This window comes from Schistocerca serialis, chromosome 2 (assembly GCF_023864345.2).
Source record: "Schistocerca serialis cubense isolate TAMUIC-IGC-003099 chromosome 2, iqSchSeri2.2, whole genome shotgun sequence".
In the NCBI taxonomy this organism is placed as follows: domain Eukaryota; kingdom Metazoa; phylum Arthropoda; class Insecta; order Orthoptera; family Acrididae; genus Schistocerca; species Schistocerca serialis.
Window position 1 is genome coordinate 954334985 of NC_064639.1, and position 24652 is coordinate 954359636.

The 24652-nt window shown below is 40.5% G+C and overlaps 1 protein-coding gene across 1 annotated transcript in view; it reads left to right on the forward strand.

Annotated features, from left to right (window-relative positions):
* LOC126458332 (WD repeat domain phosphoinositide-interacting protein 3) overlaps window positions 1-24285 on the forward strand; it is a 128516-nt gene extending 104231 nt beyond the window's left edge. The window contains exon 8 of the mRNA XM_050095292.1: window positions 23501-24285. Coding sequence (XP_049951249.1) covers window positions 23501-23607 — 107 coding nt within the window. The 3' untranslated portion in view covers window positions 23608-24285. The remainder of the gene's footprint in view (window positions 1-23500) is intronic.
* The last annotated feature ends 367 nt before the right edge of the window (window positions 24286-24652 follow it).

Below are 24652 nucleotides of genomic sequence, written 5' to 3' on the forward strand. Positions count from 1 at the left end.
TGACATATAATGAACACAGGAATTCATAACCAGTTCCAGGTGCCGTGAGCATTCCTGAGGAATGCTGTAATGAATAACTGGAAGTATAAGTGTTTGTACAAGTTTCTTTTCCAAGCCAAGAGGGAAGAGCTTTTCATTTTTTGTAGGACGTGGAAAGCTGCTGATGCCTTCACACACAATCCAGCTATGTGCTCAGTCAAATATAAATTTTCTTATATTATTACTCCTAGATACTTTGCTGAAGGAGTGAAGTTGATATTTCTCCCATTTTAGGGTTAAAGATGGTAGGGATTTCAGGTATTTCGGGCTTATGACTCAAGAAGAATGACCAACCAGAACTGCTTGGAAGCTCACAAATCAGTATTGAGATTCTCAAAGCTGTCTACAGATTTATTGGTTCTGCACTTAGATACAACTGGATGTCATCAGCACACAAGTGGTATTTGCAGTAGGACGAAACTGATGACTCATCATTCACAATGAAAAGGGTATAGGATCTAATACTGATCTCAAGGGAACCCCTGATACTACCTTCCCACATTGTGACTTCATGGTGCTGGCGAGGTATCAGGTGTGAGCGAAATTTAGGTTGCTGAGTTTGGCAAGTAAGTGTCATATCCATCTGTGTCAAAGACTTTCATAAAGTCTAGAAAGCACATGATAGTTGTCTCTTGTGCACCCATGACAAGTTTCATGTCTTACCTTTGTTAAGGCAGAGGTTGTGCTGTGATGTTTATGGAAGGCTGATTGGTATTTTTCTAGTAGGTTGTTTGTAGTTAGGTAGTTCATTAGCTGGTTGTGGACTATAGATTCTAAGGTCTTGGACAGTGCAGGAAGAATGAACATAGGTCGTTGATCAGAGGGTACTGTGGCAGTGTCCTTTTTAGGTGATGGCCTAAATAGTTCATCTTGCCAAGCATCAGGGAAAAGACGTGTGGTTAAGAATTGCTTGAAAATATCTGTTATAGTGGGCAGTAGTGGGTCAGTAATAAGCTTCATCATTCGTGTCCAGTAGATGCTGATCTGATACGCATGATGACTTTTTTGATAGTGTTGCAAGTGACATGCTTCAGATAAAAAACTTTTTGGCTGAAGACATTTACCCTCATGACGTAATCAATGAGTCTTTGTTTTGTTTGTGGTTTGTTTGTCGTCATATGCAATGTAAAATACCAGTTTAGTTTGTCGTTGGCTGGGACAGCGGGATGAGCTGCAGCTTTTACTTCGCATATACCCGGACCACGCAGGTTTTTCCATAGCACAGCTAGTCTATTCCTGTTGTCGATCAATGCATGGGTATGCCTGAGTTTTGCATTTCTCACAGCTTGACTGAATCTGTTCTGCTTGTGCTTATAAGTAATATGATTTTCAGGTGTGGGATAGACACTGTTTGTATGCCCAGTGTGCAGTTTTCTGAGATTCATCAGCTGTTTTAGTTCTGTAGTTAACTAAGGTGTAAGTTTTGGTTTTACTTTTATAGTATTTAAGGAGGCATATTTATCATATAGTTCAGTAAGTTTGTTAGTAAACCTATGAAGTTTTTCTTTCATATCTGAGAAAGAAATAGATGACGTCCCCAAGCTATTTCTTGTGCATCAGTTGCAACTTCAGATAAATTAATGTGTCTGAAGAGTCTGTATGTAGTCGGTTGCAGTTTCTTTCTTGGACATTCTAGCTAGTGTGTCATAAAAATTATGTCATGCAGATATTTGAGAAATACAAATGTCTATGTTTGGGGGTTTTGTTGGAAATATGTCCGTGATAATGTAATTACTGTTTGTGTGATGGGTAGGAGCAAGCTGAAGTAATTTCACATTTGAAAAAGAAAGCATCTGCTTAAATTTCACAATGGATGGATTGTGATATAGAAGATTTCTATTAGTGCAACCAGTTGTAATTACATGCTCGTATATCAGTTCGAGACGTGAAAGAGCAGTTTCGCAGTAGGCAAATCCACGTACTTTAGGCGGTTTGTATGGGAGACACATCTGTCACTTCCTATTCAGGAATTTGATCTCTGTGAACATGCATTCCACTTCTTTGTCTTCATTATTGTTGGAGTTGTGTAGCACAGTATGTGATAAATCAGAGCTTATGTATGCCTGTCCTCCACCCACTCATTGGTTACATCTGACTATGTTTACTGAACTTGTGGGAGTATTTGGTTTACGCCAGATCTCTGACAGAAGTGTTAATACAGATTTTTGTGTCTTGAAATAAATGACGGAATTAATTGAGATGAGCTGTCATATTATTATATACCATATACTAATCAAGGATGGATGTTTATACTTTAAATAAAACCAGTGATGAACTTTCAAACAAATAGTGTTACTATGCATAACTTTAGTATGTTGGAATCCTCCCATGTTTGGTAGTCCTTCACATAGAATTTAGGGTACAAATCTGTCTTTGAGTGTGTGTGTTCATAATTTATGGGACCTAGGTTTCCTAAAAATTAACACCACTTTACATCTTTGAATGAAATTATGGTAACTGATTATTATATCAACAAAGAATGTCATCAGTTCAATGCCTTTCTTTTTGCCTTATCAGCAAACACATTTATCACATTTTCAAAGTCCAGTTTCACAGTCACATCATTTTCTGTTGCCAATACAGCCAAGGCATTCAAACGATCTTGAGTCTGAGCAGCATGCAAGTAGTTCTTAAGAACTGAGAAGGAGCGTTCAGCAGAGTGATTCTGATTTTTGGATAAATATCAACGAGCTATTTCTCTCCATAGCATTTTATTTAAGACTGGTAAAGAAGGACCATTCTCATATCCATAACTGAAGAGGAAGCTTTTGAGGTGGATACATTCTGTTCCAAAAGAATTGCTTTCCCAGAAAATTATTTCGAACAATTAGTTCATGAGCCAACTCGAAGCATAAATGGTTGCGAAAGCATACGTGACCTCTTGGCAACAAATAATCTAGGACAAATAGGGAGCGTCATGACATATATAGGGATTAGCGACCACAAGGCAGTTGCTGCTAGGCTGAATACCGTAACACCCACAGCCAAAAAAAGAAACACAAAGTACATCTATTTAAAAAAAGCTGATAAAAATGCTCTTAATGCCTTTTTAAGAGACACGTATCCACTCCTTCCGATCTGATCACGTAAGCGTAGAAAAGATATGGAATGATTTGAAAGAGATAGTATCGACGGCAATTGAGAGATATATACCACATAAATTAATAAGTGATGTTACTTATCCGCCATAGTACACAAAAAGGGTCAGATCGCTGTTTGCAGAAGCAATGAAAAAAGCATGCCAAATTTAAAAGAACACAAAGGCCAAAGTTTTGCGGAAGTTCGAAATATAGCATGTGCTTCAATGCGAGATGCTTTTAATAATTTCCACAACGAAACTATGTCTTGGAATCTGGCAGAAAATCCAAAGAGATTCTGGTCATATATAAAGCACACCAGTGGCAAGATGCAATCAATACCTTCACTACGTAATAACGGTGAAGTCACTGATGACAGTGCCACTAAAGCAGAGTTTTTAAATGCGGTTTTCCTAAACCCTTTCACCAAAGAAGCTGAAGTAAATATTCCCGAATTACAGTCAAGAACAACTGCAAAGATGAGAAACATAGAAGTAGATATCTTCGGTGTAGCAAGGCAACTTAAATCACTTAATAAAGGCAAGGCCTCCAGTCCAGATTGTGTACCAGTCAGGCTCCTTTCAGAGTATGGTTATGCAGTAGCTCCATATTTATCAATTATATACAACCGCTCGCTCACAGGAAGTTCTGTACCTAAAGACTGGAAAATTGTTCAGGTCACACCAATGCCCAAAAAGGGAAATAAGATTAATCTGCGCAATTATAGGCCCATATCACTAACGTCAATTTGTAATATGTTTTTGGAACCTATACTGTGTTTGAACATTATGAATTACCTCGAAGAAAACGATTTATTGACACATAGTCAGCACGGATTCAGGAAACATTATCTTGTGAAACACAACTAGCTCTTTATACTCATGAAGTAATGAGTGCTATTGACAAGGGATGTCAAATTGATTCCATATTTTTAGATTTCCAGAAGCCTTTCGACGCTGTTCCTTACAAGCGTCTTATAACCAAACTGCGTACCTATGGAATATTGCCTCAGTTGTGTGACTGGGTTTGTGATTTCCAGTCAGAAAGGTCACACTTTGTAGTAATAGATGGAAATCAGTCATCAGATGACAAAAATGAATTGCAAAATGATTTAGATACAATATCTGTGTGGTGCAAAAAGTGGCAATTGACACCAAATAAAGAAAAGTGTAAAGTTATTCACATGAGTACTAAAACAAATCCGCTAAATTTCGATTGCACGATAAGTCACACAAATCTGAAGACTGTAAGTTCAACTAAATACTTAGGTATTACAATTACAAATAACCTATGAAACTTCCTGGCAGATTAAAACTGTGTGCCCGACCGAGACTCGAACTCGGGACCTTTGCCTTTCGCAGGCAAGTGCTCTACAATCTGAGCTACCGAAGCACGACTCACGCCCGGTACTCACAGCTTTACTTCTGCCAGTATCTCGCCTCCTACCTTCCAAACTTTACAGAAGCTCTCCTGCGAACCTTGCAGAACTAGCACTCCTGAAAGAAAGGATATTGCGGAGACATGGCTTAGCCACAGCCTGGGGGATGTTTCCAGAATGAGATTTTCACTCTGCAGCAGAGTGTGCGCTGATATGAAACTTCCTGGCAGATTAAAACTGTGTGCCCGACCGAGACTCGAACCGGGACCTTTGCCTATCACGGGCAAGTGCTCTACCATCTGAGCTACTGAAGCACGTCTCACGCCCGGTACTCACAGCTTTACTTCTGCCAGTACCTCGCCTCCTACCTTCCAAACTTTACAGAAGCTCTCCTGCGAACCTTGCAGAACTGCAAGGAAGTTTCATATCGGCGCACACTCTGCTGCAGAGTGAAAATCTCATTCTGGAAACAGCCCCCAGGCTGTGGCTAAGCCATGTCTCCGCAATATCCTTTCTTTCAGGAGTGCTAGTTCTGCAAGGTTCGCAGAAGAGCTTCTGTAAAGTTTGGAAGGTAGGAGGCGAGGTACTGGCAGAAGTAAAGCTGTGAGTACCGGGCGTGAGTCGTGCTTCGGTAGCTCAGATGGTAGAGCACTTGCCCGTGAAAGGCAAAGGTCCCGAGTTTGAGTCTCAGTCTGGCACACAGTTTTAATCTGCCAGGAAGTTTCATATCAGCGCACACTCCGCTGCAGAGTGAAAATCTCATTCTGGATACAAATAATCTAAATTGGAATGATCACATAGGTAATGTTGTTGGTAGAGCAAATCAAAGACTGCGATTCATTGGCAGAACACTTAGGAGGTGCAACAGATCTGCTAAAGAGGCTGTTTACACTACACTTGTCTGGAGCATTGCTGTGCGGTGTGGGACCCGCATGAGTGGGACTGACAGATGACATCGAAAAAGTTCAAAGAAGGGTGGCTCGTTTTGTTTTGTCGCGAAATAAGGGAGATAGTGCCACAGACATGATACATGAATTGAAGTGGCAATCATTAAAACAAAGAAGTTTTTCATTGCAACAGGATCTTCTTATGAAATTTCAATCACCAGTTCCACCTCCAATTGCAAAAACATTCTGTTGGCACCTACCTACACAGGGAGAAATGATCATCATGATAAAATAAGAGAAGTCAGGGCTCGCACAGAAAAATTTAAGTGCTCGTTCGTCCCGCTTGCCATTCGAGAGTGAAATGGTAGAGAGACAGCTTGAAGGTGGTTCGTTGAATGCTCTGCCATGCTCTTAATTATGAATAGCAGAGTAATCATGTAGATGTAGATGTAGATGTATATCCCCAGAGTAAATATGCTGCAGCTGTTAATTGCAGCAATATAAACTTCAGCAGGGTCCATTTCCATCAAACTGGGTAAGAAAGAGAACCTTTCAGAAAGCTCTTTGTAGACACTAAGATGATTATTGAGCTCTGTGGATAGTTTGTTCAGTATAATTAAATAATTTGTCTTCAGTATATCACCTTCAAATAAGTTTTGCAAACCACTGTTTCATTAGAGACTCGGAGTCTGAAGTAGACTCAAACACATTAGCACAGTCAAAACTGTTCTGACCTAACTCGAATGAAGCTAATAATAATTCCCACAAGATTTTGCCACCCCTAAGAATATGCCACTCAGGACCTGGGCCCATGTGGCCCATGCGGTAAATACAGGGCTGCATGCATGAGGTGCTGCCAGCATGTGCAGTGGTAACACGATAATAGATAGCAGCAGGCAAATACGCATATACAGTAATGAGAAGAATTATCACAAGAAATAATACCAAATGACTGTGTTTGTACAGAAGTTAAGGAGTTCAATAAAACTTGGGAATTTCACAAATTCCAAACTACCATGTTACAAAGAAACTGTATTGGCGAAAATATAGAAGTATTTATAATAATCATTACGTAACTATGAATTGAAACTTAATGACAAAAATTATCTTTCCTATAGAATGTGAATCAGAAAATAGGTACAATATACTTTTTAGGTTTTCCTTTATATAACTTATTACAGCAGGATAAGTGTACACTAAATGTCCACAATAACATGACAATTTAAATTCTTTAGGTTGTCTTTTCACAAAGCAGTAAGTGTATGTTCCAAGTGTGAACTGTGACATTATCATGTTCCTCATTGTCTGTGTCACTGCATTAAGAGCTAGATAATTAGGTAGTCAAAGTAATGTATCTTTTCCAGTTTTCTCGGTGAGTTTCATATTTCTGGCAGTTCTCAAAATCTGTTTCTTTACAAGTGTCATTAATATTACATTCCACCATATAGTTTGTGGCAATACAGTTAAGTAAAATACACAGAGATGTCAGATGTTTGGTATCAGGTTGTATACTAATTTGGTGTGCTGTAATGTTCAGTTAATATACACGGTTTGTCTCATTACAGTGTGCAATATGGTGTGTAGTTCATTCGGTCACAAAGCTTGCAAGGATGCTGCTGGTGGACGTTAGTGACAGTGGGCCTGTGAGAGTGAGGAAACAATGCATACTGAAGCAGCTTCCTGGGGAGGCAGAGGATCGGGATTTCTGGAAGTAAAAAGTGGCAGGCGTCTTCAGGCAGAGGGGAGGAATTGCGACCAAGACCAGCCAGTCACTGAACAGCTGACTGGAGACAGGAGACAGAACTTGCACGGCACTAGAGTAATCTGTACACAACAGTATTGAAAGCAAGATAAACAGAATAAAAAAGTGTGTATTAAGAGGTTCTAATGATGAGTAACAATAGTAATATGATGGTAAATCAGCAGTAAATAAAAATGGCAGAAAGAGAGTAAATTAATAGTCTGAATCTGTGTTGTGGGAGAATATTGAAATAATAGTGGAATAACACACTATATTATTTCTGGAAGTATGAGAATTTAACGGAAAATTTATAATTATTATTAAAAGTAGACTTAACCAAACAAATGATAATAACATGAAACTGTTTTAAAGAAATATTGGTAATGGAAGTATGAGAATTGAGCAGAAAATTTATAATTAGTACTAAAAGTAAACCTAAACAAACAAATGATAGTAACATGAAACTATTTAAAGGAAAGTATTACAAAAAATAAATTGTTTGTTTACAGAATAAAGAGAGAAAAATAAACGCACAAAAACTAGAGGCAGCAAGAGTTCAGATGTTTTCGCTCCTAAAGCTCAGGCATTTGAGTTCATCTGCCTTGCAGACTGATCTTTTCCCTTTTTCGGTGTTGACTGTTATCTTGTTGTTAGTCCACATGTTTTGTTGCTCAGATCGTGAGGTCACAGTGTTTGAAATCTGTAGTCTTTCAGAAGTGAGATCCTCACATTCACTATTATGGGTCTAGGTTTTGAATTCTGCATGCAATTAGAAAGTTCCGTTTTGTCTGCACTGCTTTCATTTGGATAATTTCTCAAGTGATCCAGAAACATTAATTGCATTTGTTTCACACATGCTGAAGAACTTGCTTCTCCAATTCATGAATCCTCACCTGATTTGGTCCCCTGACAGTCTGACCTGTAGAGTTGGGTACCTTTAATTTATTAATTTAATTTATTTTTCATCTAATGCCATCTAAGAACATTAACTTCTGTGATGATAAGTTTTCTTCCTGCTGCATAGTAGTTTGTAGCCTTTGCTTCATGAATAACACATTAACTTAAGTTAGTGTAATATTGTGTACATAAGCCATTTATGAACTGCAAACTTGTAGATCCATGTTTCTCAACAGTCATGGCTGTTTTTGAATCCATTACTGATAGCTACAATTTGCTTATCTCCCGCCATTAAGCAAACTTAATAACAACTAGCTCCCTGTGACTGAAATAGCAGAAATCGGACCCCTTTGGGTTAACTTCATAATTTGTTGCTATCCTTGAAAAACACCAATGCTGTAGAGCAGTAGTTGCTTTAGTAGTGTTTCATGTGTTGTGCCAGATTTTGAATGTTATGTGTGAACATATTTCTGAATGAATTCCTATAATTGGCACTACATCAAAATTTTCTGCTTGCTTGCCACTAACCTCCATACATTCGTCCAAGTTGATGTAACTGCAATTCATTTCACCCATATCTCCAAAATTGCCCAATCTGCACGTGAACTCAACAGCCAATGCTTCATCTGAGAATTAAGATGACCCCTATATTAAGCTGTTAACATAAAAATATTATGAAAAGGATAGTTTTACTCACCATATAGCGCAGATGCTGAGTCGCAGATGGGAACAATAAAAAGATAGTCAGAAAGTGAACTTTTGGCCAACAAGGCCTTTGTTGAAAATTGACTATGTACACACACACACACACACACACACACACACACACACACACCAAAATGCAGCTCACACACGTACGGCCACAGTCTTTGGCATCAGCTCCCAGGGACTGGTCATGTGTGTGCGAGTTGCATTTCCATGTGTGTGCGTGCGCATGCCCGCGTGTTTTGCCCATTTTTGAAAAAGGTCTTGTTAGCTGGAAGCTCACTTCCCAGCAGCCCTTTTGGTGTGCCTATCTGCAACATAGCATCTCTTGTATATGGTGAGTTGCAACTATCGTTTTCATAATATTGTTACATTCCAGCCTGTATTTTCCATTGTTTGATTAACATAAAAATGCTGACATCAGCAACCAATGCTTTGTCTATGAATGTAAGATATTCCTGTAATTTTCAAATGATGACTTTGGGAAATTTACACATTTCAGACAATAACTTTCCCAGTGGGTGGACAAGTACATTCATATTAAACAATGAAAAATCAAGGATGAATCAACCGTGAAATAGGGTAGATTGCTACTCCTCATGTAGAAGGTAGATGATGTTGAGCGGCAGACAACCACGTTTAAAAGTAGACTAAGCTATCAGGCAAAGTCTAAGTCAATCAGTCTCTCTCTCTCTCTCTCTCTCTCTCTCTCTCTCTCTCTCTCTCCCTTCCCCCCCCCCCTCTCTCTCTTTCTCTCTCTTCCTCCCCCCCCTCTCTCTCTCTTTCTCTCTCTCCCCTCCCCCCCCCCCCTCTCTCTCTCTCTCTCTCTCTCTCTCTCTCTCTCTCTCTCTCTCTCTCTCTCTCTCTCTCTCTCTCTCTCTCTCCCCCCCCCCTCTCTCCCCCCCTCCCCCCCCCCCCCCACACACACACACAAATGACCATATCTGGTCGTTGAGTTGAGGCCTGAATTTCTTGACTAAGAATTTGGTTTAATAGCTTAGTCTACCTTTAAATGTACCTGTCTGCCACTCATTGCCTCCTTTATGCGGTCTGTCCTATTTCACTGTTATACTCATAGTAATAATTAAGATTACTTCATGTAATATTTTCAAGTATTCTCAGTTTCATACATTAGCAGTCTTTACGTGTCACAAACATGAATTGCTGTGGCATCTCATATGCAAAACATATACATTAGTTTATGATGTCAATTTTATTTCTTCCATGGATGACTCTGAGAACCTACCAGAGGGATCAGCCTCAGATGTGCCAACTTTGGAACATTTTACCGTAATTCTTTCTTAGTTGTGAAGCCCCAGCTTCACTAAATCATACATCCGGAACATGCACTTAGAGGACAAATAGACCTGAAATTCATTATAATTATAATTAAATAGGCTATCACTTGCTGTCTTTTCCCATTAGGTTTGGAATAGTACATAATTATCCCTACTTTCTGTTGTCTGTGTTTCTGTTAATGTTGCCATGTACTTGCACTAAAACATTTTCTATTACAGCCAGTACATCAAAAAGTAATTTGTAACACATTGATGACATAGTTATGTTTTCGTTTTGCCTTGAATGTCTGTCTGCGGTGAGGCTTATTGGTCTGAATGTGACTGAAAATCATTGTATGCAGCACATGCTATTTTGACAGTATAATGAAAAGGATAGATTGCTATTCACCGACAGAGGAAACATTGAGTCATAGGTGGGCACAACAAAAAGCTGCAGTGTACTAAGCTTTTGTCCAAAAGACCTCCTTCTGATGTAGAAAATATTCGCACAAGCATGCACATGGCCTCTGTCTCTGGCTGCTGTCAGACACAGTGGTGCCTTTTTGTTGTTCCTGTCTGCAACTCATCACCACTTCTCTATGGCGAGTACCAATCTGTCCTTTTCACAATATTGTCATTATGCCATTCTGGACTTACATTTTTTTATTTTGCATATGCTCTTTCATCAGACAGCTTAGGTTTTTGTATCACTGCAGTCTTATGATCAACAGTTCACGGCATCGAAAGTGTAACAGTGCATCTGCTTTGTGTCATAGACAGCTTGATCACATATCTTAGGAGTTTAGGTAGTTTAACCAGTGAATAATGTAGTAAGAACCCTTGTTTTTCCTCCAATAAAATGGAAAAATCCTTCTCTGAGTTAACTTTTTCTCTTAACTTTTTTCTTTTGATATATTTGGTCATTTCCAAGCAATTGTTTCTGTTATTAAAACTTAAGTCAGTCAGGCAGATGAGAAACAATATTTCTTGTTCTTTAGGCTTTTCTTCATCATAAATCCTCCATATATATTTAATAATTAATCTGGGCTCAATAAATACCTGTTCAGGTTTTTTTTAAACAGTGGGTAGGAAATTAAGAACATAGGGCCTGAATACATTGAAAGAACCAGAAGGTTACAGAATTCCGAAGGCAGCAGGCAACCAAGTAGGAAAAAAAGACAAGATCCAATAGAAATTTTTGGATAACACGCGAGATATTCACAAAATAATTTAAAAAGTTCATTGACACAATAAGAAATTTATTTAACTGGTAAAATAAGGAAATATAAAAATAGAGCAAATAAAGCATGTGAAAGGAATACAGATGTGTAAAGAATGTGATCAACAGGGAGTGTAAAACGGCAAAGCAGGAACTGCTAGAAGAGATTTGAAAAGTTGTAGAAGCATGCCTGACCACCTGAAAGATAGATGTCATCAACAGGAAAATTAAAGAAACTTTTGAAGATAAGAGAAGCAGCTATAAGAATATCAAGAGACCAGATACCAAGCCAGTGCTTAGCAAAGAAGGGAAGGCTGAAAGATGAAAGGAATTTAAAGAAACGTGATACAAAATAAATAAACTTCAAGACAGTATTGTGGAAAGTGATGGAAGATATGGTAGTGTGAAAAGAATTTAATAGAACACTGAATGACCTGAGTAGAAACAAGGAAACTAGACTGGACAACATTCTCTCAGAAGAGCCCCTCAGAGAACCCATCATGACAAAACTATACCAACTGTATGCAAGATATGAGACGTAAAATGGAATGCCCCCACATATCAAGAAGACTGTAATAATCCCATTTTCAAAGAATGACAATTTTGAATCATACAGAATCATCAATTTCATCATGGTTGAAAAATACTGATGTGAATTATGTACAAAAGAGTGGAAAAACTGGTTGAAACCAATCTGAGGGAAGATAAGTTTGGGTTTTACAGAATGTGGGAACACATGGGAGAATAGTGAGCTTATGACCTCTTAAGGAAGTAGGTTCAGGTAAGGCACTCCTTAGTGTATAGCCTTTGTAGATTTAGAGAAAGTTATTAGGAGAGTTGCCTGCAATACACTCTTCAAAATTCTGCAGGTGTCAGGGATAAAATACAGGGAACAAAAGGTTATCTACAACTTGTACAGAAAGAAGACTGCGGGTATATAGAGTCAGTGAACTTAAAAATGAAGTGGTAGTTGAGAAAGAAGTGATACATGGTTCCAGCCTATCTGTCATGTTGTTCAGTCTGTACACAGAGAAAGCTATGAAGGAATCCAAAGAAAAATTCTAGAAGCATATTGATTTTCAGCTAGAAGAAATAAAAATCATGAGGTTTGCAGATGACATTGCAGTTGTCTGAGATGGTAAAAGACTTGGAAGAACACTTAAATGGAATGAATAGCTTCCAGAAAACAGATTATGAGATTCATGGTAAAAAAAAGAGAGAGAGAGAGAGTGGATAATCAAATTAAATTAGAAGGTGCTGAGGGAATTAGATTAGCAAATGAGACACCAAAAGTAGTACATGAATTTTGCTATTTTGGCAGTAAAATAACAGACAGTGGCTGAAGTGGAGAGAATAAAAAAGAAAAGAGGGGAATTAACTTGATGGAAAGAAGGGAGCAGTTGATAAGGTACACCTTGAGGCATCAGTGAATAGTCAGTTTGGTGATGGAGGGGCATGTGAGGAGGTAAACATTGAGGGAAATGTAGTCTTGACTACAGTGAGCAAGTTTGAGTGGATGTAGGTTGCAGTTGTTGTGCAGAGATGTAGAGGCTTGCACAGGATATACTAACACCGAAAGCTAAATTGCACTAATCTGCAGACCAAAGTTCACAACGATAACAGTAACAACAACAATAACAGAAAAAGCACCTCGACTCATGATAGTATAAATCCCCAAATTATTTATGATATTAAACTTGTTAGTGAATTTTTTTTCTGATTTCATATTGTTTTTAGTGATTCATCATTTGGGTAAATTATTTACAGCGCTGTACGGTAACATGAAGCTGGGCTGATCTTGTATACCATTCTGAGAGTTAGTCATAACCTAACAGTTTTCCGTGAAGCAATGTTTTTAGAGTGTGACAATGAAGTTTTTGTTGTTGTAAGTTTTAAGTAAAATAAGTGCAACACGTCACTGTTACAGCTAAAACTTCGCCATGTCATGAACCAGTTCTAATAATAAATTATTGTTTTGCCAAGCAAGTATTTCAATGACTTGACCAGACCATTCATAGATTTATAGTACCCAATTTACAGCACAAAAGACATTTATTAACACTTGCTAAATACACTTCAACATAGTTTGAAAAAAGTTATTGATCTTGAGAAGTTCTCAGGACTGCAAATGAAAACAGTTATGTAGGCACAGTTTGAAATACTGCGGTGGAAACTGCTTATAGGTGAGGCAGAATTCAACCAATCATACTAGGAAAAGGATAGAGTGCTACCCTCAGTGGGTACTAGCAATCTATTCTCTTTGTAGTATTGTTGATATTCCAGCCTGTAGTTTCCGTTGGCAGAAATGAATCACTTAGCCAACTGATCAAACAGTCCACTGGAAAAGAACTTCATAGCAGCCGCCAGAAGACAGTCACTTACACACAGATTACCAGCAGGCCCAGTCATAATACTGGAAGTCCAAAGAATAAAGTGTCACGCAGAGTTATTGGCAATACTTCAGTTGTCCACGGCAAGGAATGCATCAACTGGCAAACAGAAGTGAGATTCCTGCAGCCACTTGGCCTTTGATTGGCCGAGCTACTGCCTGTGCAACCTGCCAGCCAGAGATGCTGTGATGCTCACTGCTCAGAGTGACTGCAGTGTATTTAGGTATTGTGAGATTTATCGACAGTATTGATATGTGTAGCAGGGTTACAAGACATGGAGTATTCCTGTTGAGTAGTCATGTCAGCTCCTTTTCATATAATTATTTCCATGAAGATAACATCCTGTTGACCTTTATGCAAACAGTATTCTTCTTATTTCCCATACTAATAATATATTTGGCCTAAAATATGCAATATTGAGAGAAAGACATGTACTATACATAACAGCTATCACCATGACCTAAAAGATACGGCCATGTTGTTAGTTCGTACTTTCTTACTGGCTGGAAACAGGTTAAGCATTATTTAAGTTTTTAATTTTTTATGTGAAAATTAGCAAAAACTGTTGACAGGCAATCACTCTCTTGCAGATGAATTATGGAAGCACATAAGCACTCTTGAGTCCTCGGCATTGTTCTCCTTCCACTCATTGGGCGAGCCACTGGTCATGCCCTGACTGTCATTTGTTGCATTTTCGTCCAGACTGTCTGCATGTGAAGGCCATATGTGGGGTATACTGTCAGATATGACATTTGGCAACCGTGTGTGACATACAGGATCTTGGGGTGCCCAGAGTTACAAGATCAACTCCATTAGGTTGCGTCTTAAAGTAAACAGTGCATACCCTTGCAAGGGCAGTTCTCCGTCTCCTCGTGTTAATAAAATGTCTAGTGGTAACTTACATTGTTAATAGTCAATTCACCATTGGTGCAAAATATCTTTAGATTTGACGCATTTTCTGTTTTTGGCCTTCAGACCATGGACAAAGTGCATTTAGTTTCTCCATTCCTTTTCATGATTTGGACTTCTTACTGCGGCCCTACAGCCTGCTGCTTGAGAGTACGTATAGCCAGGCAGAAAATTTTGAGGCACATATTTCTCCTAAGCTGTTGGTGCTCCCAAAGTTTTGTCACCATGGTAAAGGCTGCACTGCAATGTTGGCACATTCAGGGTGTGTTCATTCTGTTTTGTCGAGTCAGTAGACCATCCCTTTGGTGGTAATTCAGAAGCCCGATGGTGCCATGTGCCTTTGCAGTGATTTTAAACAAATAGTCAACAATGTGTCGCAGGTTCGTACACCGGCCATTACTATTGGACACAGTTTCTCAGGCTTGCCTCTTCCTCATCTTCCCTTTTTTGCTTTATCAATTTAATCACTTGCATTTTGAAATCTCATCTGTGCCAGGAATTTACCTATGATATTTGGAACAATTGATTCAGAACATTACCTTGATGACATCTGGGTCAAGGGCCCTATGTGCAGGAGGATCATTTACAGAACCTTGAGATGGTTTTCCAATGCCTCCTGGAAAATAGCAAGCTAGAAAAGTGCAGATTTTTCTCCACAAAGGTTCATTGTTTGGTTCATCTGCTTAGTAAAGGTGGTCCCATCCTCACTGGTGACAACATTGAGTCTATTGTCAGGCCTGCTAGCAGCTAAGAACCTGAAGGAACCCAGTCTTTTGGGGAAGATTTCTTATTATGCTTATTTCATTCACCAGGCAGTGCATGTATGCAAGCCTCTTAACCAGCTTCTTCAGGAGCTGAGGATGGCCTTCAGAGATCTGTGTATTATTTTCAACAGATTTGCTCAGTATATAACAAGAAATTTTGCATAAAAGACCAAGACTGGCTGAACAAGATGTGTCACAAACTGAATAAGTACAAGGTTGTACATGGAACAAGCCATTTAACTTTACCTTGTGTGTGCATGCGCTTTTAACATTTCTGAACATTTTAAACAAGTTGCTAGTCTTTGCACCATTTAACATGTCATCAAGCTTTTTCCAGATGGTGTATCTTTGTTCACTATTCCAACACCGGCGAGAACTCTGAGATTACTATTATTATTGTCTGCCAAATTAATAATATGCAGCATGAACAGTAAGGGTCCCAAAACCTTTCCTGGTGCACACCTGTGTTTATTAATTCTTCTAAATGATTAATGGAAAATCTCATATGATATGTGAAACAAATACTAACAAAGAGATAGAGGGGCTGGCCAGTACTTACCTCAGCTCAGTACAGCCGATAGATACACATAAAACACAACCGAAAATTTACGTTCCTAGCTTTCGGAACAAATGTTCCTTCATCGGGGAGGAGAGAGGGGAAAGAAAGGGAAGAAGGGAAAGGAGATTCAGTTACTCACAACCCAGGTTATGAAGCAACAGGGAAAGGAAAATAGGGAGGGTAGCAAGGATGGAGGCATGGTTGTCAGAGGGAAGCCAAAGATATTCTACTGTAAGTACTGTGCCAGCTTCAAACCAAAGAGGATGCATAAGAAGTAAAGAGGTATATAGTATAAAGATAAACACAACTATGTAGGATGAAAAGATGCATGAATGGCTAAAGAGGAAAGGGAAAGAGGAGAAGACTGAAGAGTAAATGGGATTGAGGTTGTTTAACGTCCAGGGGGGATGACAGGATGAAAGGATGTGTTGGAGTGCAAGTTCCCATCTCCGCAGTTCAGAGGGACAGGTGTTGGGTGGGAGAAGCCAAATGGCACATACGGTGTAGCAGGTTCCTAGGTCCCTAGAATTATGCTGGAGGGCATGCTCCGCTACTGGGTATTGGGCATCGCCTAGGCGGACAGTTCGTCTGTGTCCGTTCATGCGCTCAGCCAGTTTAGTTGTTGTCATGCCGATGTAAAAGGCTGTGCAGTGCAGGCATGTCAGTTGATAAATGACATGTGTAGTTTCACACGTGGCCCTGCCTTGAATTGTGTATGTTTTACCAGTAGCGGGGCTGGAGTAGGTGGTTGTGTGGGGATGCATGGGGCAGGTTTTGCAGCGGGGTCGGTTACAGGGGTAGGAACCGCTGGGTGGAGAAGGTAGTCTGGGAATATTGTAGGTTTTAACAAGGATGTTACGGAGGTTAGGGGGGCGATGAAAGGCAACTCTGTGTGGTGTGGGGAGAATTTTGTCAAGGGATGATCTCATTTCAGGGGTTGACTTGAGAAAGTCATATCCCTGGCGGAGTAATTTGTTGATGTTTTCGAGGCCAGGATAATATTGGGTGACAAGGGGGATGCTTCTGTGTGGTCTGGGGGTAGGAACATTGTTGTTGGATGGGGAGGAATGTATTGCTCGGGAAATCTGTTTGCGGACAAGGTCTGCAGGATAGTTGCGGGAGAGGAAAGCATTGGTCAGGTTATTGGTGTAATTGTTGAGGGATTCATCACTGGAGCAGATACGTTTGCCACGAATACCTAGGCTGTAGGGAAGGGAGCGTTTGATGTGGAAAGGATGGCAGCTATCAAAGTGAAGGTACTGTTGTTTGTTTGTGGGTTTGATATGGACAGAGGTGTGGATGTGAGCTTCAACAAGATGAAGGTCAACATCCAGGAAGGTGGCTTGGGTTTTGGAGAAGGACCAGGTGAAATTCAGATTCGAAAAGGAGTTGAGGTTATGGAGGAAATTAAGGAGTGTTTCTTCACCATGAGTCCAGACCACAAAGATGTCATCTATAAACCTATACCAGGCCAGGGGAAGCAGCTGTTGGGTCTTCAGGAAAGCCTCCTCCATGCGGCCCATGAAGAGGTTGGCATAGGACGGAGCCATCCTGGTTCCCATGGCCGTTCCCCTGATTTGTTTGTAGGTCTGGCCTTCAAAAGTGAAGTAATTATGGGTGAGGATGAAGTTGGTAAGTGTGATAAGGAATGAGGTTTTTGTAAGATCTTCGGGTGGGCATTGGGAGAGGTAGTGCTCAAGGGCAGAGAGACCATGGGTATGTGGGATGTTTGTGTAAAGGGATGTAGCATCTATGGTGACAAGAAAGGTTTCAGGTGGGAGAGGAGTGGGAATGGATTTGAGGCGTTCTAGGAAGTGGTTTGTGTCTTTGATGTAGGATGGGAGTCTGCGGGTGATAGGTTGGAGGTGCTGGTCTACCAGAGCTGAGATACGTTCGGTTGGGGCTTTGAAGCCTGCCACAATGGGACGGCCAGGATGGTTCTCTTTGTGGATTTTGGGTAATAGGTAGAAGGTAGGGGTACGTGGCTCAGGTGGAGTGAGTAAGTCTATGGAAGCCATTGTGAGGCCTTGTGAGGGACCTTGGATTTTTAGGATTTTTTGCAGCTCAGTCTGGATGGAGGGAATGGGATCCTGGGTAACAGCTTTGTAGGTTGAGGTGTCGGAGAGTTGACGCAGTTCTTCTGCCACATACTCCACACGGTCAAGTACGACAGTTGTGGAGCCTTTATCCGCCGGGAGGATGACAATAGAGCGGTCTATTTTCAGCTCCTTAATGGCACGGGATTCAGCTGGGGTGATGTTGGGGGTTGTTGGGATGTTCTTCAAGAAGGACTGGGAGGCAACACTGGATGTGAGGAATTCCTGAAATGTCTGCAAGGGATGGTTTTGGGGGAGGGGAGGAGGATCCCTTTGAGAAGGCAGTCGGAACTGTTCTAGACAGGGTTCAACACTGGGTCTAGTATCTGGGGGCTGTGTTTGGGTAGTGAAGTGATATTTCCAGTTGAGGTTCCGGGTGAATGAGAGGAGATCTTTAACCAGGGCAGTGTGGTTGAATTTAGGCGTGGGGCTAAAGGTTAAGCCTTTTGATAGAACAGATGTCTCTGGAGGAGAGAGGGATCTGGATGAGAGGTTTAGGACTGAATTGGGACTGGTGATATGTGGCATTTGACTGTGGTTATAGGTGAGATTTGGTCTGTGTGGGGTATGTGCTGGGATGGGGAGATTGAGTAGGGTGGCTATGCTAGGTTTGTTGGCTATGAGGGGGGTTTGTTGAAGGTTCTGTTGTGGTTGGTGTTTGTGAGGGTTAGGGAGATTGTTGTGAGTAACTGAATCTCCTTTCCCTTCTTCCCTTTCTTTCCCCTCTCTCCTCCCCGATGAAGGAACATTTGTTCCGAAAGCAAGGAACGTAAATTTTCGGTTCTGTTTTATGTGTATCTATCGGCTGTACTGAGCTGAGGTAAGTACTGGCCAGCCCCTCTATCTCTCTGTTAGTATTTATTAATTCTTCTTCCAAACTAACTTGCTTCAACCTCCCTAACAAGAAATCCCCAATCCAGTCTCAAATTTAGTTTGATTTGGTTAATGAGCTTTGCTGTGGCACTGAGTCAAAATCTTTTCTGAATTAATGAAAAAGCTTTAAAAATGACTTAGTTTGGAGGGACCTGAATATATGTGAAATAGGAGGTAAAATCAAAGAAATTAAAGATAGCTCTCACACTGAACAGAATGCAGGAAAGAAAATTACCAGAAGGAATTTCATCTCATATGTCGAATGGTTGAAGAGACATTGAAAGAGCAGTGGAACTTGGGCAACAATTTCCTCTGTGGCTGGAATGGGCAGAGGGTCTTTTCCATAACAGAAGAGGAAGGACTTTGTCAAGCAACTGCACTTCACACTTTGGGCCAATAATTCTAGCTGTAAATCCATCCACACATTGCACACATCAAAAGAAATGGAAGTGAAAATTTCATTAAAAATTTTCTGAAAGGCTGAAAACCAGTATCATTTGCATATAATTTAGTGTAATTTAGTACCATTCATATGCATATTATTAAAAATACGAAGTGACTAACAATTTGGTTTTGCCACATAAAAACACCAGGAAAGTGATGTATGACAAAATTAAGCTACACCATCATCCCTATCTAAAGAAATTAAAGATTCGTACTGACCACAGACAGCCACAAGAAGAAGACGGGGGCTAAGCTTTCGAACAAGAAAGTCCGCCTGAAACAGAAAAACATGGACACACACACACCACAGCAATCTAAGTGGGGTTGGTAGTGGTGGTATGGAAAAGGCACAGGTCAGGGAGGGGCAGGATAGCAGGGTAGGATGGGGGGGACATAATAAGTGCTGCCTGTGGAAGCATGGAGGGACATGGTGGGAACAGGATAGGTCTGCAGGGTGCAGCATTGGGTAGCTGCACATGTGCATATGGGACAGGGGCTGCACATGTGCATACGGGGCGGGGGGGTGACAATAGGTGCGTAAGTGGTGTAGAAGGCTTGTGTAATGCTGGAGTGGAAGCAGAGAAGGTGATACGTTGGTGGTAGACAGGAACTAGGGAATTGTTACAGATTGTTGCTATTCCATCATGCACTTTCCATTGTTATGACATCATTCACTTTCCATTGTTTTAAATTAAAGATTTCCCTTGAAAATTCACATTGTGATATTGTACAAACACAAGAATGTTTGTCACTATTGTATTGGTTTAAGTGGAGCCATCCCTAAAAACTCTGTGATTATAAATGAAGAACGATGCCGCATCAGAAGGTTGGCATATTCAATGAATGCCAAACAAGATACTTAAAAATTTTGTGAAAGAGGAAAGATTTTTTCCGTGATGCCATTTTTGTGACAAATCATTTAATAGAATAATAAGATATCTACTGTTGTGGAAAAATAGTTTGCTACTCACTGCAGAGATGACACATGGAGTTGCAGATAAGCAAAATGAAAAAAACTGTTACACATTAAGCTTTCGGCCAAGCCTTAATCAGAAATGAGGAAAACACATGCATTCAGACACACTCATGTATTAACACAAGCACAGCTCACACACAAATGTCCATGGTCATCTGTGTGCACTAAGCCCGAATGTAACTGCATATGAGGTGAGCAACTTCCTCTAGCAGCTCATGTCAGATTGAAACTGAAACATGTTGAATGGGACCAACAGTCCATAGTAAGAAGAGGAAGGGGTAGCAGGGTAGAGATGGCGGAAGAGGGAACAGTGCTGCCTGATGCAGCAGGCAGGGACTAGAGGTAGTAGACAAGGCTACCTGATGCTGCATGGGGAGGATGTGGGGGAGGGAGGGAGGGAAGGGAAAAGGGGAGTGGAAAGGAAAGGAGCAGAGAAGGGGAGAAGGTCAATTGGTGCAGTGGCAGAGAGTGGTGAGCAGTGAAGGTGGGGACTTGAATTGGGAGGTGTTGATAGGACAGAGGGGGCAGAAACTGTTGGGACAGATCGCTTGCAGAGAGTAGATTACTGTAGGTTGAGGTCAGAATGATTTCAGGAGTGGAGAATATGTTGTAAGGTTAATTCCCATCTCTGTAGTTCAGAAAAGCTGGTGGTGGAGGGGAGGATCCAGATAGCTTGAAATGTGAAGCAGCCATTGAACTCGATCATCTTATGTTCAGCTACATATTGTGCAACAGGGTGGTTCACTTTACTCTTGGCCACAGTTTGGCAGTGGTTATTCATCCTGATAGATAGCTTTTTCATAGTTGTACCAATATAAAAAGTTGAGCAGTGATTGCAGTAGAGCTGGTACGTGACACGGCTGCTTTCTCAGTTGGCCCAATCTCTGATGGCGTAGGTTAAGCCTTTGACAAGACAGGAATAGGGAGTGCTGGGTGGGTGGATTGGGTAGGTCTTGCACCTTGGTCTTCCACAGGGATACTGTCTGTGTGGCAAGGGGTTGAGGTTGGAGGTGGCATAGGGATGGATTAGGATGTTGTGGAGGTTGGGTGGGCAGTGGAATACCACTTTAGGAGGAGTAGGATGTCCCTCTTTATCAGGGCATGATGATATATAATCCAAGCCCTGACAAAGGATGTGGTTCAGTTATTCCCTATTTCATTGTGGTATTTGGTGACTGGGGGTAGGGGGGCGCTCTTTTGTAGCTGGTTCCTGTGGGGGTGGGGAGGGGGGCAGGATTTGGGGTGTGTTCAGATGTGGCATGAGATGTCTGTTTGCAGACTAGGTCTGGATGATAGAGCCTGTCTGTGAAGGCCTTTGTGAGACTTACAGTGTACTGGGCAGGGAAGCTGCTGTCACTGCAGAATAACTGTCCCTGGGTGGTTAGGCTGTATGGTGCAGTTTTTTTGTTGTGGAAGGGATGGCAACTGTCAAAATGCAGGAACTGTTGGTGGTTTGTGGGCTTAATGTGGAGAGAGTCCTCAAAGAGGAGGTGCTCAATGTCCAGAAATGTGGCACTCTGCGTTGAGAAGGTCAAAGTGAAATGGATGGGAGAGAAGGTGTTGAAATGTCAAATCAAAACACCTTAAGCTGTCTAAATTTCCAGCTTTATTTTATTTTTGCTTGCAGTTTCAGCAATACACTACACCATCTTCAGGCCCTTTGATAGACATGTAGGATGAATTATGGGGCCTGAAAATGGCATAGTGTAACTCTGAAACTGGTACCAAAATAAAATAAAACTGGAAATTTAGATGGCCGAAGGTGTTTTGATTTGACATTTTATGGTGAAAAGCTGAGGTCCTGCAACCATCCAGTGTAAAGATGGACTTACATAGAAGGTGTTGAGGTTGTGAAGAAATGAGGGTAAGATGTCCTGTCCCTGAGTCCATATCAGGAGGATAGGAGGCTTTTGTATGATTGTGTGTGTGTGTGTGTGTGTGTGTGTGTGTGTGTGTGTGTGTGTGTGTGTGTGTGTGTGTGTGTAGGGGGGGGGGCATAGGCATGGGCATGCGCATGCACATGCGCGCACCTCTTTTCTGATGAAGGCTTGATCAAAACTTTAATGTGTGACAGTCTTTTCATTGTGCCTATCTGCAGCCCAATGTGTCATCTATACCTCTTTACCCTTCTCTTCATCCGCTCAGGTAACTGCTTTCAATAATCAAGTACCAGTTAGTCTTGTTGTGTCCACGGGAGTGTGTGTTTGGGTGTCTGTGTGGTTGTGTGTGTAAATGTGTATACTGTTTCTGCAAAAGAGCTAGTGCTTAAAAGCTGTTGTGAATGCTGTTTTCTGTTGTGTGTTACTGTGCACTATGCATTCATCCACTGTAGGTGAATCCCTTATTTTATGTACTGCTCCAGAAATACAAACATATTTTCATAGTAAAGATACTCATGCAAAGAAATATAAACATATCTTTCCTCTCATGACACTGACAATTACTGAAATCAGTCAGTTGTTTAACAAAGCTCTCTTTAGTTTTTTCACCTCAGCTTTTAACTATGCTCATTCTAAAAACTAATAATCACACATATGGAAGGTATTGTAAATCAAGTATTGTGATTTTGTGGATTACTAGGTGATGCCTCACATTGTAAAGGAATTAAGCTTATATTGAGAATTAGAGGCACTGCTTTCATCATGAGTCCTAGACAGCAAAGGCATCAACAGCAATGTCATCTCTATGATCAGGAGTGGGTGGGGGTGGGGTGGAGGGAGGGGGGTGGGGGGGAAAGGTGGTGCTTAGTGTCAAGACTCTCTATTGTATAAGTGGCAGTCACCATTTATTTTAAAGATATCGTAAACAAGAGCACAAAAGAAATTGGAATCTTTTATGTATGTTTATTATCTTCAGAAGATTGTAGTAGTGTGACAGATCACAGGCTGTGCTCTTCAAAAATGGCGGCTGTGCTCTTCAAAAATGGCAGGGGAGTGTGTGTGTGTGTGTGTGTGTGTGTGTGTGTGTGTGTGTGTGTGTGTGTGTGTGTGTTTTGGTGCTCGCATGCACCACTGAGATGAATTTTGACTAGTGTACATCTGCCATTTTATATTTTCTGTTGTCAAAACCAATTCATGATATTCAAAAATTCATCGCTTTTCTGGTAAGTTTCAACATGTCAGCTACTTCTTGATAGCCACAAATATTTAACAAAATTTTAATTTCTTGTAACTGCAGTTTATGGTAGAAATGAGACAGAGTTCCACATATTTAAAAATTTAGATTCTAATTGAAACACCTTCATGTGACTCTTCTTTTCTGATTTGCAGTTGTGTGTGCAGATGGCAGTTACTACAAGTTCCTGTTCAACAACAAGGGTGAATGCTCTAGAGATGTATATGCACAATATTTAGAAATGACAGATGATAAATTGTAACATAAGTACCATGAGCACTTCATCAATATTGTGAAAAGTCAGGTGCATTCAGACTGTGATTGTGAATGAGCTCATCAGTTGTGAGTAATATTTCTATGTGATAATGTGGCTACTTCAGCAATCAGGTGCACTGAATAGTTATGTAGGTTTCCCAGTCTCTCTCTCTTTCACCTGATGGACAAGCAAGCATTTATGTTCTTTAGTTCCCAATTATCAGAGTGTGTGTGGTTTTTAAGTGGTATTATTTTATAGCCTGGAAGAAAACTGCATTCCATTGTGCTGCAGCTGTAGTTCTTGTGTTTGAGAGCTTGTACTGAATGCATTTATGTAAAATATGTCATTAGACTATCAGTGTCTTCATGCACATCACCTCCATGTACTTTTTCAAAAAATATTTTGAGGTTCAGACTCTCACAATAAATTGATGTTGAGAGTTTACGGCAGGGAAGAAGTGACTGAAAAAGTTGAGAATATCAGTGAAACATAGAGAACTGATATCATTGGAAAAGTGTACAAATGAGAACAGAAAGTGTTTAGTGTTATTGATGATGGTAATAGAGCTGTGTGATGTGGTGGTAAGAGATCTTCACATAAAGATTCAACTATTATCTGTGCCTTTTTCTTCTGCTCAGTAAAGCAATTTTCAGCAGAAACATTTGGGGGGGGGGGGGGGGGGGTGCAGGGCAGTACGAAAACCACCAAGATCGCATTGCAGTCAATGGGCTTATTGAATACTTTGTGCCTTCAGAAAAATGACATTGCAAGATGACTGCCACAGTACCATGATGTTCCTCTTAAAAAAATTTATTTATGTAGTGATATCTATTACCTTCTTATGTTTGAAATTTTTTTGTGCATCAAGATGTTAAATGGTCTGTGCTGTGAGAGCACTGTAAAAACCACCTGTAATGATACTTATATAAATTTTGTTATTATGTAATTCACAAGTTGTTTGATTTGTAAATGACTTACAAAATTATTGTTGTTCCTTTAATAAGATAAAACCCCTAAAAGTTGCGCTAGACCATGTTTGTAAATACTGTAT